The sequence below is a fragment of the Carettochelys insculpta genome, chromosome 1, assembly GCF_033958435.1.
Source record: "Carettochelys insculpta isolate YL-2023 chromosome 1, ASM3395843v1, whole genome shotgun sequence".
Classification (NCBI taxonomy): domain Eukaryota; kingdom Metazoa; phylum Chordata; order Testudines; family Carettochelyidae; genus Carettochelys; species Carettochelys insculpta.
In genome coordinates, this window is record NC_134137.1 from 274,756,176 (window position 1) to 274,769,006 (window position 12,831).

The 12,831-nt window shown below is 45.2% G+C and overlaps 2 protein-coding genes across 2 annotated transcripts in view; one reads left to right on the forward strand and one right to left on the reverse strand.

The window, feature by feature from the left end:
- Nucleotides 1–3,915, forward strand: part of WASHC4 (WASH complex subunit 4) — a 141,127-nt gene extending 137,212 nt beyond the window's left edge. The window contains exon 34 of the mRNA XM_075007870.1: nucleotides 3,897–3,915. The gene's annotated coding sequence lies outside the window, so the exon portion shown is untranslated. The remainder of the gene's footprint in view (nucleotides 1–3,896) is intronic.
- APPL2 (adaptor protein, phosphotyrosine interacting with PH domain and leucine zipper 2) overlaps nucleotides 1–10,867 on the reverse strand; it is a 57,834-nt gene extending 46,967 nt beyond the window's left edge. The window contains exons 1-2 of the mRNA XM_075007902.1: nucleotides 10,554–10,867; nucleotides 4,460–4,558 (exon numbers count right to left, since the gene is read on the reverse strand). Coding sequence (XP_074864003.1) covers nucleotides 4,460–4,558; nucleotides 10,554–10,607 — 153 coding nt within the window. The 5' untranslated portion in view covers nucleotides 10,608–10,867. The remainder of the gene's footprint in view (nucleotides 1–4,459; nucleotides 4,559–10,553) is intronic.
- Nucleotides 10,868–12,831: the final 1,964 nt, after the last annotated feature.

A 12,831-nucleotide genomic window follows, 5' to 3' on the forward strand; every position in this document is an offset into this window, starting at 1 on the left:
TACATAATTAAAAACAACATGAGAAAAATCTCTTGGAAAGCAGTGGACCAAAGCAAAATAAAAACTATTATATAATGTTGTGCAACTAACTGTTCAAATAAGTTTCTGTCACAGTACCCTACAGCTCTTTCTGAAATGTCAAACACTTTTATCATAGGAAAGCCAGTAAGGACTGATTACCAACTAGAAAACTTACTGAAAGCTTGAACAGCCTGATAAATCTAAGAAAGGGCAAAATTAATTTCCGTTAGTGCAATATACAAAAACCATGTATTTTCATTATCTGATTTTATCAACAGAAAAAAAAAATCAGGGAAATAATGAACAAATGTTTATTGAAAGGAAGAAAGGACTGGACAGAAATCAGTACTAATTAAGCAGTAATGAGCATGGATGAATCATTTCATTTAGTTTTGAGCTTAGCTAGCCAGCACTCAAAGCTGTACTGGAAAACTTTGTCAAAGATCTACCAGCATCGCATGGACGTGATGATGAAGACAATGCTACACATCTAAATTCTCTCTTTACCCATACATAAGCCAAAATGGTTCTCGACATGAGCAGTTTCAACACTTCAGTCAACCATGGGCCTGATTCCACTTGCATTCAAATCAATGGCAAAATTCTCATTCATTGATTTTCACATCTGAACTTCCCGAAGTGTCGAAGTGCTCATTTCTGAGGTTCTGGTGTGAGTCTTCCTTTTTTTATTGTCTGTCCAGCACACAGCTAGTCACCTGAAGCAAAAATTAGGTTCTCCCTCCCTCCAGTTTTTAATGAAAACTTAAATGCATTTATACCTTAGTTATTTGTGAGCCAGTCCACCATTTCACAACACTTTTACTTTCTAAGTAAGTTCTGAAGTAAAATCATCAGTCAGATTAAATTACAATGGATAGTCACTATAATTATTCAATAATGGACAATCTACTATAAATTTGAGAGACTATGGCTGGCTGTCCATCTGCCTGGTCAATAACTCCACCTAAATGAAAACAAAAAAGCAGTCAAGTAGCACTTTAAAGACTAGCAAAATAATTTATTAGGGGAGCTTTTGTGGGACAGACCCACTTCTTCAGACTATAGCCAGACCAGAACAGACTCAATATTTAAGGCACAGAGAACCGAAAACAGTAATCAAGGAGGACAAATCAGAAAAAAATGGTCAAGGTGAACAAATCAGAGAGTGGAGGGGTGTGGGTGGGAAAGGTCAAGAATTAGATTAAGCCAAGTATGCAGATGAGCCTATCCACCTAAATGGTAAGAGCTAAGACCACCAAATTTAGTATACAGCTTCCTTTTATCACTTAAAGCAAGGTAAAGGTTTGGAGACAGACTCACTAGTCAGGCGAAAGGAGCTGGCTGGAGGCACCCCTCCCCTTCTGGGACTGCCCCAGCTTCCTACCCCTGGTGCCCCAGGGGGAAGGCATAAAGCTCCACCCTCCTATTCACAGGGGAGCATTGCTGACCACTCCCCTTTGGCAGATATTCTCAAAGTAAAAGTAAGTTTTTAGCCCTCATGGCTGTGGAGAAAATATGACCCTACAGGCTCAAAAAACATAAAGAAAATAAAAGCACACCAAATCTATTATCTTTATATGATCTCATGATTTTTAAAGCCAATGTCAGTTTTGGTAAGCTTAACTCGTGATTTTTGAACATTTCGGAGTTACAATACTGGCAACTTTTAAATGGGCAGCAGAGGGTGTACCAGATGGAATAGACTGTATTGGGAAGCTTTCTTCCATTAGAACATCACCAAACTAAACCGCTTCTAGCTACAATGCACAGGCAAGAACATTTTAAAAAAAACCCAGTAACTACAATCTGAGTTCACAGAGATATGAGTTTATTTATCCTACATAACCAAACTTAGGAGTTTTTCTGTAACTGTACCCATGTGCTAGTACACATTTACTGAACCCCCCACCCAAATAAAGAACACTTTCCAGTGCTTGCTACTAGAAATGACATATACATGATTAAACTGGTTGATGCAAGAGGCACCAAAAATACACATGTATAATACAAATGATTAGGCCCCACTAACACCTACTAGCAACCTGTAACTTAAAAAAACATAAATTGTGCTCCCTTCTCATTTTCATAAAACTGTTACCTAAAAGTAGAGCATCCATAGCAGAGAAATACTTCTGGTTTCTCCTTCCATGACTTTCGAACAATCTGATAAATCTTTTAATAAAACGGTGAATATCAGCTTAATAAGCTAGCAGCCAATTCAAGGAATCTGTTTCTGGGCAACTACAAACATTTTTTTTCTGGGTAGGTATCAGCTTTCATGTAGTGCTGATTGCTACCCATAGGAGACGTGACACTACACTGACATTAATGTTGTCACTTCTCCCATTTTGACTGCAAGTCAGATTTGAGATTGCCGATGTTTTCTTATAGCCCCAGATACAGCAGATGAGTGATTACAAGACAACCCCAGTTTTCATTAAAAAAAGTAAATTTCTACCCCTCATGCTTATAGAGAAAAGACAGAAAATATGACCCAAGGGCACCATGAAAACTCAAATTCCACCATGCAAATAAAAGGCCCAGATCCACAAACTAATTCAAGCTCCTGGCTTCCTTTGATTTCAATGGAAATTAGAAGACAAAATACCTTTATAGGTTGAGGGCAAAGAACACATGATTTTTAAAACCAATCTTCTGCTTTTGGCAGACCTAACCCCTGAGTTTTCAGCATTGGCGGTTGACAAAACCCACTGCAGTTTTGTCTTCAACTTTCACAGGTCAGACCTAAGCAACCGTAGTAGTCTATGGCTATGTTTAGATTCAAGGGTTTTGTTGGAAAAAAATGCTCCGTGCCCTCATGCCCCTCCCCTGCCCCATGGAGCAGGTCTGGTCAAAAGGCAAGGAGCTGAGGCAGGGCTATGTCCAGGCCTGGGATGCTGCTCCGGGGCAGGACCTGCCACCTGCCCCTCCTCCAGAGTGTTCAACACCATCGGGGGGTGGGGGAGGAGGGTGAAGAACGACACATCCCTGCCATGCTTGAGCATCAGCGTGGTGCTTGAGCCCCCCACCACCACCACAGCAGCATCCCCCCACAGGCTGAAGAGAAGTAAGAGGCGGCATCTCAGCCCCACCCTCTACCGGAGCCAGATTCCAAAGCCAGCAGCCTCATCCTGGTACTGGACCTGGTCCCCAGCAGCCAGAGCATATCCTGGGCATCCTCAGGGCTGGGCAAGGGTCCCTCCAGTGAGCACTCCGTGCGTTACACACCCCGCGCAGGGGAGGTGGGTGTAGACGGGATGTGCTGTGAGTGTCACATGACTGGCCTCAGCAGGACCTCACACTGCAGTCCCAGCACGTGGAACCACGTGCAACACAAGTGTGCCCCACCCAGACACAGTAGACAGAGAACCACAGAGGGCCAGACAAGCCCTAGGCCCTGGCAGGAAGCTTCCCAGCACCGGCCATGGCTGGAAGTGGGCTAGCCACACGGGCACCAGCCTGACCCCACACGTACTGAGGAGTGTGGCTCTTGGTACACACGCATGCCCGCAGGCGAGAAGCAGCACCCGCTCCTGCCAAGAGCCCTGCAGGTGTCTGAGTGGGCCCCAGGACAGGCAAGGCTGCTCGTGGCTCACTCCCCATCCATGACAGAACCCCTCTGTGACTGGACACCCTCTGTGCTTGCCAGCCCATCAAGTGAGTGGGGTAGAGACCCTGCAGTCAGCACAGTCGTGGAGGCACCACAGTGCCTCCATGTGGCAGGGTCTGTTGTGCAGGCCACACATGGCTCTGCTCCTGGTAAATCCCCGTCCCTTGGCCCAGGGGGTTGGTTAGTGCCCATGGTGGGAGGGCACAGCCTCAGGGGCTGTATTGCAGGAATGACTCACCTTGTCTCCTCTTTGTCTTCCTTACAGCTGCACCTACACCTTCTGAGGGTCAAGCCACCCCCACCTCGCCGCCACACTGAGCCTGCAGCTGGAAAGGCATTTGGAGGGTCGCCGAAGACCTCCAGCAGGTCCCTAACACTGCCTGTTGACTATGATGTGGCTCATGGAGTGGTGGCTGAGGCCTGACACAGTGTGGTGGTCACGGGCAGAGACCAAATCATGTCCCACTTTGACGCCATCACCGGAGCCTGGTGGGACATGACGGCCCAGCCGCTCGCAGCTCTCCTCCCACCGGGCTTCCTGGACCTCCTGCAATGGGCACTGGACAGGGCCATACTCCCTACCCTCCAGCTCTCCCACTCCCCAGACCTCACCTGATCGCCCTCCTTTTCTGAATAGGTGGATGAACACCAAAACAGGAAGGAGTGACAATATCATAGACACAGATTTTCAAAAGAGCAGAATAACTACACAACTTTTTTCACAAATCAAAGGCAGTTGCACCTTTGCAAACCAGTGTTTCTCAGTAGCAGAATACACAGATGGCCTCTATTACTTTCCAAATATAGCCAACACAAATGAAAGATTACCTGAGCTCCATAGACTCGTTGCATTGCTTGAAGCAACTGATTTGTATACTCTGTAAGGGTTCCTGCATCTTCTTCAAATACACTAAGCAAGGAGCGAGTCTTTAATAAAAGAAAAAAGCAAATGGTTTTATTCCCAAAATGGAAATATATATAAAAACAACTTTTTAAAGAAACTGGAACAAAACAAGTAAATCAGCAACAAGAAGACTTTGAATATACAGCATACAGCTCCTTTTATCCAACAATGGTAAAAAAATGAGATGGGTAAACTGATGCACAAATAAGTGGTGTGACTAGATGTTTACACTGAAAGCAATAGCAAAATCCTCCTGAGTAACACATTCTTGCTCTAATTAGTTGAGACGTCTTCCAATACAGTCAGAAATGTAACAGATCCTGAAATTCCTCTTGCTGATTGCAATAATCAAGGCCATGCCAGGGACTTGTGGCCAAAACGCCATCTCTAGTTTTATTTCTCTATTCTTAGAATTAAGTAGAAGCACCTCTTGCAATAAAACAAATTATCACCCATTAGGCCATCTCAGGAGGCAGCACTTAAAATGCAGCAGTGTGGTCACAGCATGAGCATCAGGAGATAGCTCTCCCAATACCAGGTAAACCACCTCCACAAAGGGAGGAGACAACAGTGACGAAAGCCCAGCTTCCAGATCTGCTGCACTGTCCAAGCTCGCTCTCCACAGAACTGCAACTTGCTGCATGCACGGTGATGGTTGGAGGAGATATTTGTTCACACCCATGAGCAATGAAATTACAGCACAGTAACTTCTCAGTGTAGGGACATGCCCTCCATGCTGCATGTCCAGGGCATGGTTTCTTCACCTGACATTCTGCTTTGTTCTTGCGAGTGGAGGAGCAGACTGTAAACCATACCTTGCGTTATCTTGAAGAAATGCATCCGCTCGGTCTGTGTCAGCAAAATTTCCAAGGAAAGCAAGCTACGTGGTTACAGTACTATGTGGGAAGGGGAAACCACGGCCCAGAATTAGAGCTCAGCAAATGAATTTAATAGATCAGGACCGTATGGAGGAAAGTAAATCTTGGTGCTGGCAATGAAACTTTGACAATCTCTTTGACAGCATCTTGGTAATTTAAAACATACTAACTAGTAAATCCAATCTGTTTGATGCTAAATGCAAAGGTCTTCCCCATCTGAACAGCTAGAATATTTTTCTTGTACTTTACTAACCATATTAGACCTGACACCTAGTCAGTGCTTCATCTGTCCTCCTCTCTTAGGCATCTCTAATGTGCCTGAAGTATCTAGGTGCTAATCGTGGGAATTTATTTTGCAGTCTTAGGAAAGCTCTAAGAAGCATGACACTTTGGAAGGATGCAGCTTTGCTTCTCCAAGGCATTTACTTTTTGATGCAAATCCCCTTGCAGAGATTATACATTACTTCTGAGAGAGTCAAACCACCTCTGCTGAGATTTTTGGATTAAGACAATGTCTGATTTCAGCTGCGCTGAGAAGTGTCTATTTACGGTGTAAAATAGTGTGGTCTAGTAGTTAATACAGGCGACAAAGTCCTATGCTAGATTCAGCATTCCTGTACTGGCTTACCATGGGTAAATCACTTCATCTCACAACACCTCAGTTTATGAATGAATGTTAAACATGTATATTACTACTTGTCTTAGAAATATCGAGGAGGTGGGGATAATTCATGTTTGCAAAGAACTTTAAGATTGTGAGATAAAAAGGAACAACTGGAATGCAAAACATGATTTTTCTTAAAACAAGAGCACGTACAAATCAAGCAGGGAGATAACTCAAAATACACTAACAAAAGTCTATACAGGATCTGATTTTGCAAGCCCTTAACATGCAGACTTTCCTTTCAACGGATCCCCATGTTTAGAGTTTCCAGGACAGGGCCCCAATGTGGATTTTAAGAGTTGAAACATTAATTTGCAACATTTCTCATTTTTAGTTGTTGCAATCACTGAGTAGTAAATAACCCATCTTTACTTAACAGTAAACACCATTATAATGTGGTATGGCAAAAGACTGATTGTACATGCCACAGTAAAAAAGGATCATGATTAAAGAATATAGCAACAGAATTATGGGAAATATTAAGCAACAAAATTCTCAGGTCAAGATTTTAAAAAACTAGGAACCTAAAGTTAGGCTCCTAAGTCTATACTTACATAACACAGGGCATAGATGGCAGTTAGTTGCCTATACACTGCTGAATTTAGCATAGGATCCTTGAAAAATCCCAGCTTTACTTATTCAGATGCATAAATATGGAGTTATCTACTCAATTTAAGGCACTCAATTATTTATTTACTGAATCTTGGCCTCTGTTGTTAGCATTTTTGTTGAAAAATAATAAACCCTATAAATGATTCAAATAGTGGGGTGAAGGTTCAAAACCTTTAGAATGATTCTTTTGAACTCACCATTTTAACTAGTCTCAGAGGGGTAGCCATGTTAGTCTGTAGCTCCATAAAAATAAGCAGTCCTGTAGCATCTTAAAGATTAACAACTACATTGACTTTATTCATTTTACTTTAAACCAGGATAATTAACAATAAACAGATTTATAATTTACTTGTTCATGGTTTTTCAAATTTGTATATAGTACATAATGCTGCAGAAATGAACCATGCTAATCCAAACAAAACCTTTCAACATACGTGTGGAGGATTAAGTAATCATGCCACCACCCTCGCTGCTGAAAACACGGGGACAAATCCAGCCTTCACAAGCACAACTCTGTTGATTTCAGCATGGCTGCCTGTCTCCCCATTTGCACTCAAACATATTACATGGAATACAGTGGGGCTTTTTTTGCATTGACTTTTGGGACCAATGAAGATATAATTACATTACTCTTGATTAAGAAGGGGAGAAAAATGTCTCAGCTTTGTAAGCCTTAATAAACAAATAACTAATGCCTAAATCTCCACTGCCTTGTACCTTGTAAGAAAGGAATTATTTTACATCCGTTTTATTCTCCCTTCACATTTCCAAAAATTACTATACAAGGTACAGAACAATAGAGGATCGGGTTCTCTTTGTACAGCAGTAAATTACTATACAATGTGCTAGACTAGTGTTTCCCAAATGGTTTTCGGCGAAACCCCAGGGCTTCACAAAGTGAAAGTAAGTGTTCCATGAAAAAAATCCATTACAACAACATTTTATTATTTAAAAATAATTAATATGTAAGTATATATACATTTTATTAAAATAATTTTCACTTGTGTTTGCAATGATAAGTATCCCTGTGTAACGCCGTCTTAGCCAGAGAGTGGGGATGATGATCACTCAGCACGGCCCACACAGTCAGTCTGTGACACGAACGCCTTTTACATACCTTCGTAAACCCCTGTACTCACTCTCAGGGAGCGTGGCTCATGTGAGTGACTGAATAAGAATATAGTTTAGTCACGTGATTTCTTGCATTTAAAGTTTAACCATGACAAATATAAACTGATTAAGAGCAGAGGTCTGCAGCCTGCAGCTCCTGAGCTGTAGGTGGCTCTGTATAGAGTCATGTGTGTCTCCGGACAACGCAGTGGCTGACTCCTCTGTGGCTCTCTGCCCTGCCGCCCTGCCACCACTGAAAGAGTAGAGATAAATTTAATTGGTTTAATGGACGGCAGTAGGGATGTAGTTGGTGAAGCAAATCATGAGTTTCACTGAAAACTGCCAACATAATGCATATTAGTTTTTGAGCTTTATTTTTGCACACATTAAATGTGCATTTTCTTTCTAAATATGTGTAATTAAACTAAATGTTGTTCTCATGACCTTGTTTAGCATTTGTTTACTACTGTCCTTACTTATTTGTGGTCTGTTTTTTCAGCTCCACACATAAAGGTGTTATTGGGGTTCTGTAAAATTCTTTTGAGTTTAAAACGGTTCTAGGGCCAAATAAAACTGGGAAATGCTGTGCTAGACAATACGTTTTTTGGGGCAGAGTCTCTTTGCTGTGTGTTTGCACAGCACCTAGCACAACAGAATCCTGGTCCATGACCAAAGCTCCTCAGTGTTACAACAACACAAGTGAACAATAGTAGAATAACAGACAGTGAAGAACCATACCTCCTGAGGGCACCCCTTGGTGAAGTTCCCTGTTTTCCCCTATCCATAAGCCCCTCCGCCTGCTGCTTCCCAGACCTTTCACTCTTCTTCTCCGTGCCCTGCACCATCTCCCCATATTCCCCAATTCTCCCCTTCTGACTCTTTTTGCCCACTTAACCCCCACCCCCAACATACAACTCTTAGGGCCCTCCCTTCACACCCGTTTCTCCCTCTGTCCTAGCACAGAGGTCACTGTTTGATCTAAAATATGCTAGACAGAAGGGATGGGATCTAGTCTAAGTCACGGAAATCCTTTGCCAGCCCTTGGGCTTGGAAGTGAAGAGGACACTAACAGTCACGATTTAGCACTATTAATGCATTCAGCAACTGTGTCCCTAAACCCAGAACATCCCTGTTTTCAGTGACCGTCCTGGTGTCCTCAATTTTATAAAGAACAATATTTTGTCCCTTGGCGAGACAAGCTAAGTTAATGGTTCTCACCCAGATGCGGAGGTATGCAGAGGTCTTCCAAGGACACATCAACTCATCTAGATAGTTGACTAGTTTTACAACAGGCTATGCAGAAGTCCTAGCAAAGTCAGTACAAACAAATTTCATGTAGACAATGAGTTGTTCATGCCGCTCTATGTACGATACACTTAAAAGTATGTACAATATTTATATTACAACTGATTTATTTTAAAATTATACAGTAATGAGAAAGTAAGCTGTTTTACAGTAATATTGTGACACTTTTGTACTTTTATATCTAATTTTGTAAAGAAGTAGTTCTTCAGTGAGGTGAAACTTGGGGTATGCAAGACAAATCCAACTCTCAAAAGGGGTACAGTAGTGCAGAAAGGTTGAGAGCCACGGAGCTAGAGAAAGTGACAGCAGGCTGGCAAACTGTACATGAACGTCCAGCACCATCACCTGTTAAGCCATGTCACAGGCTGACCCCCTTGCTCTCCCCACTAGGGGTCCCTCCATTAGGGTCTTTGAGACAGAGTCACCTGACCTTGTTTTCCCCTTCCAACATAGCATGGCAAAGATGTAGCTTGCTTTCCTTGTCAATTCTACTGAAACAAACTCAGTGGACGCATTTCTCCAAGATATCACAAGTTATGGTTTACGCTCTGCTCCTGCACTCACAAGAACAAGAGAGGAGGTAGTCTGCCAAAGGAGAACAGTTTACTAAAGGAGAGAGGGCACCCTTTTCTCAAGCCTCCCAGGTGCCAACCCCTCTCAGACTGTCTATGAAACTCTACTCCCTCTGACAAGTGACCTCATTTCTCCACTTTGAGAATCTGCTCCACTTATTCCTGGGGTGGCTACTTCCCCACTCCACAGCAAACAGATACTATTTACCTAGTAAGGTTACCATATTTGAATTTACAAAAACAAGGACAATCCTGAGAGGGAGTGTATCTGTAGTATCAGTATCTACCAACTCACCTTGTACTACCAATGTGTTATAGTACTTGAATACCTGAGCTGGTAGGTACTGATAGATATACACTCCCTCTCAGGCGTGTCCTCTTTTTGGAAAGTTCAAATAGGGTACCCCTCTCACCTAGGCCATTGTCAACCTCATATCGAAGCCCTGTCGTGCCTCAGTTTCCCAAACTGTAAAATGGTGCAACACTTCGCAGCCCCCTAACCCACGCGCCCTGCTCTGCCGGTGAAAGCACTGGAGAAGCTGGAAGCAGTAAAGCCCCGGCCCCGACGGACTAGCTATACTACCCTTGCTCAGCTTCTCACCTCTGCCCAGAACCACCAGTCTGGATTGTATCCCGGGGTGGGGGGCTGGGAGGTTTAACCAACTCCCGCCCCCTTTGCTCCGGCCTTGCTAACTCGCGCTTGCTCCGACTCAGCGCGCGGGCCAGGCCGGGGCATCCTGGGGATCAGCCCCCCAACCCCGGCCCTTAACGCACGGGCCTGTGCAGTGTGGCCCAGGACCTGAGCACAGGCGCCTCCCGCCCGGCCGGCCGAGGGGGCTCGCTGTGGGGAAGGGCCCGCGGCGGCGGGGGTCGGTACCTGAGGGCTGTCTTGCAAAGCCTCTTCCAGCAGCAGCTTGTCCACGGCGGGCATGGCGGCGGAGCAAGGCCCCGAGCCGGCAACCCCGCCCAGCGCCCCGGCTGCTGCGCCCTCCCCGCGCGGGGTCCGGGCAACGCACCCCGGCCGAGCTCGGCAACCCCGCGCCGCGCCGCCGGCCCAGAGAAAGCGGGTCACGGGGTAGGGAGATCCGGGGAATGCCCCTGGCAGGAAGTGCGGCGGCGGCTCGTTTCCTGTCCGGCAGGCTGAGCGCTGCAGGGCCCTGGCGAAACCCTCCGGCCCTGCAGGGAGCGAGCCAGGAAGAGCCGGAGGAGCGACAGAGAGTGTCTCGTCCCCGGGGCACTGCGCAGGCTGGCGGATGGGATGCCGGGGCGGGAGCGCGGGGGGACTCGCTCCCTGTGCGCTGCCGCTGGGCTTGTCTGACGTCCCAGTTGTATTCAGTGCAGCCAGCAAATGTAATTGAGCAACAAATGCGGCCTACAGCCCCCAAAGCCACGGGTCCCAGACCACCCACTGCGTGTTGTCGCCTTGGACAAGTGCCCAGGAAGAGGTCTGAGTGCCTGGAGCGGGGGATCCAGCACCAGCCTCACCAGGCAGGAGCTGTCTTTGTGGGTCAGTCCAGGGGGCTTTGCTCTCTAAGACCGTGTCTACGCTAGCCCCTTCCTTCCGGAAGGCGCATGGTAATGAGAGAGTTGAGAAATTGCTAATAAGGCACTGCCATGAATATGCATTGTGTCATTAGCATAATGGTGGCCATGCGTAATTCGAAAGCTCTGCTTTTGAATCGTGCACCGCCCTGGTAGCCGGGGGCTTTTCGAACGGACGCCCTGGACTACAAAAGCCCCTTCTTCCTATTTGGTTCTGGGAAGAAGGTTTTTCTGAAATAAGGGGGGTTGTTTCATAAGGCCCCCGCAGCTACACAGGCGGCATGCGTTTCAAAGCCAGCAGTTTTGAAGCATGTACGTGGCTGCCATTATGCTAATGAGGTGCTGTATAGTTATGGCAGGTATTATTAGCATATTTAAAAGTGCCATGTTGCCATAGCCCTTCGGAACGGAGGGGCTAATGTGGCCACAGCCGACAAGATAAACTCAAATTTATTAATATCAATTTTGTAATTCTGGAATTTATAAGTTCGGATTTGCCATCCTTACTTCTCACATGCTCCTCACAAAGTCGACGCATTCCTGCCATGCTCAAATTGGCAAACATGGACTTGTAGTAGTGCATTGTGGGAACCTCTCCCATAGTTTCCTCATCCCTGTAGCATTCAGGGTATGCTCGCTGGTCTTTGACATCATCTTCCCACATTGCATTTTCTTCATTCCCCTTCTGTTCTTCGAAAACGTCCATTTTTCAAGTTGAAAGGAAGAAAAAGTAGGGCATCCACCAAGACGGCAAGAAGTTTACAGAAATGTCTTTCTTTGGTAGCTGAATTCTCAACTGGCCATAATACAGGGACCCTAATTGTGTTCTCAAAGTTAGAAGAAAGAGGATAGTCTAGGAAAGAAGAAAAGTCTCGGAGAAAAGATTTTTGACTTTATTGAAACTGATAAAGGGACCCCAAAATGCATGAAGAAAGAGAAGATAGGAAAGATTTTCAGAAAAGAGAGTTGCTGATGGGGAGAGTCTTTGGCTTTGTGGTGCATTATAAGGCTTCTGTGCAATGACTGTGTTCTCAGCTGGCCATCCACTGCTGTCACACCTCTGATCATTGCATGGGATCCCTGAAAATAATACCAAGACCTGGACTGTATTGTAAAGTTAGAAGAAAGAGGATAAAAAGTCTAGGGAAAAAGAATTTTTGGTTTCCCCCCTCACTATATTCCTGTCAAATTAGGCCCACTGGCAAAATGTTTACATAAGAGAGAAAATAATAGAGAGGATGAGAAGGAGTTAAATCATGTATGTTCTGTAAAAGATGTCCCCGGAAGAACCTCTGCTAAGGTAGCTTTGGAACAAAACAGAACAACACAGAAAGAATGTCACTGTAGGTATACTAAGGTGATGGTAGAAGCCCCAAATCTCATTGACGGGGAAGGGGGGACAGCTTGTGTTTCCGGGGGGTGGGGCAAGTGCTGAGGGCCTAGTTGACATGGTTCCTTCATGGGGAATCAGCCCTCCAAGCTCATGAGACTTCCCCCACACAACCCCCTGGTGGCAGCTAAAGCCCAGTACCTTAGCCACTGGGGGAGAATTCCCCCTGGTGGCAGCAAACCCCTGTATATCTTAGCCACCAGGGGAGATTTGCCCCTGGCAG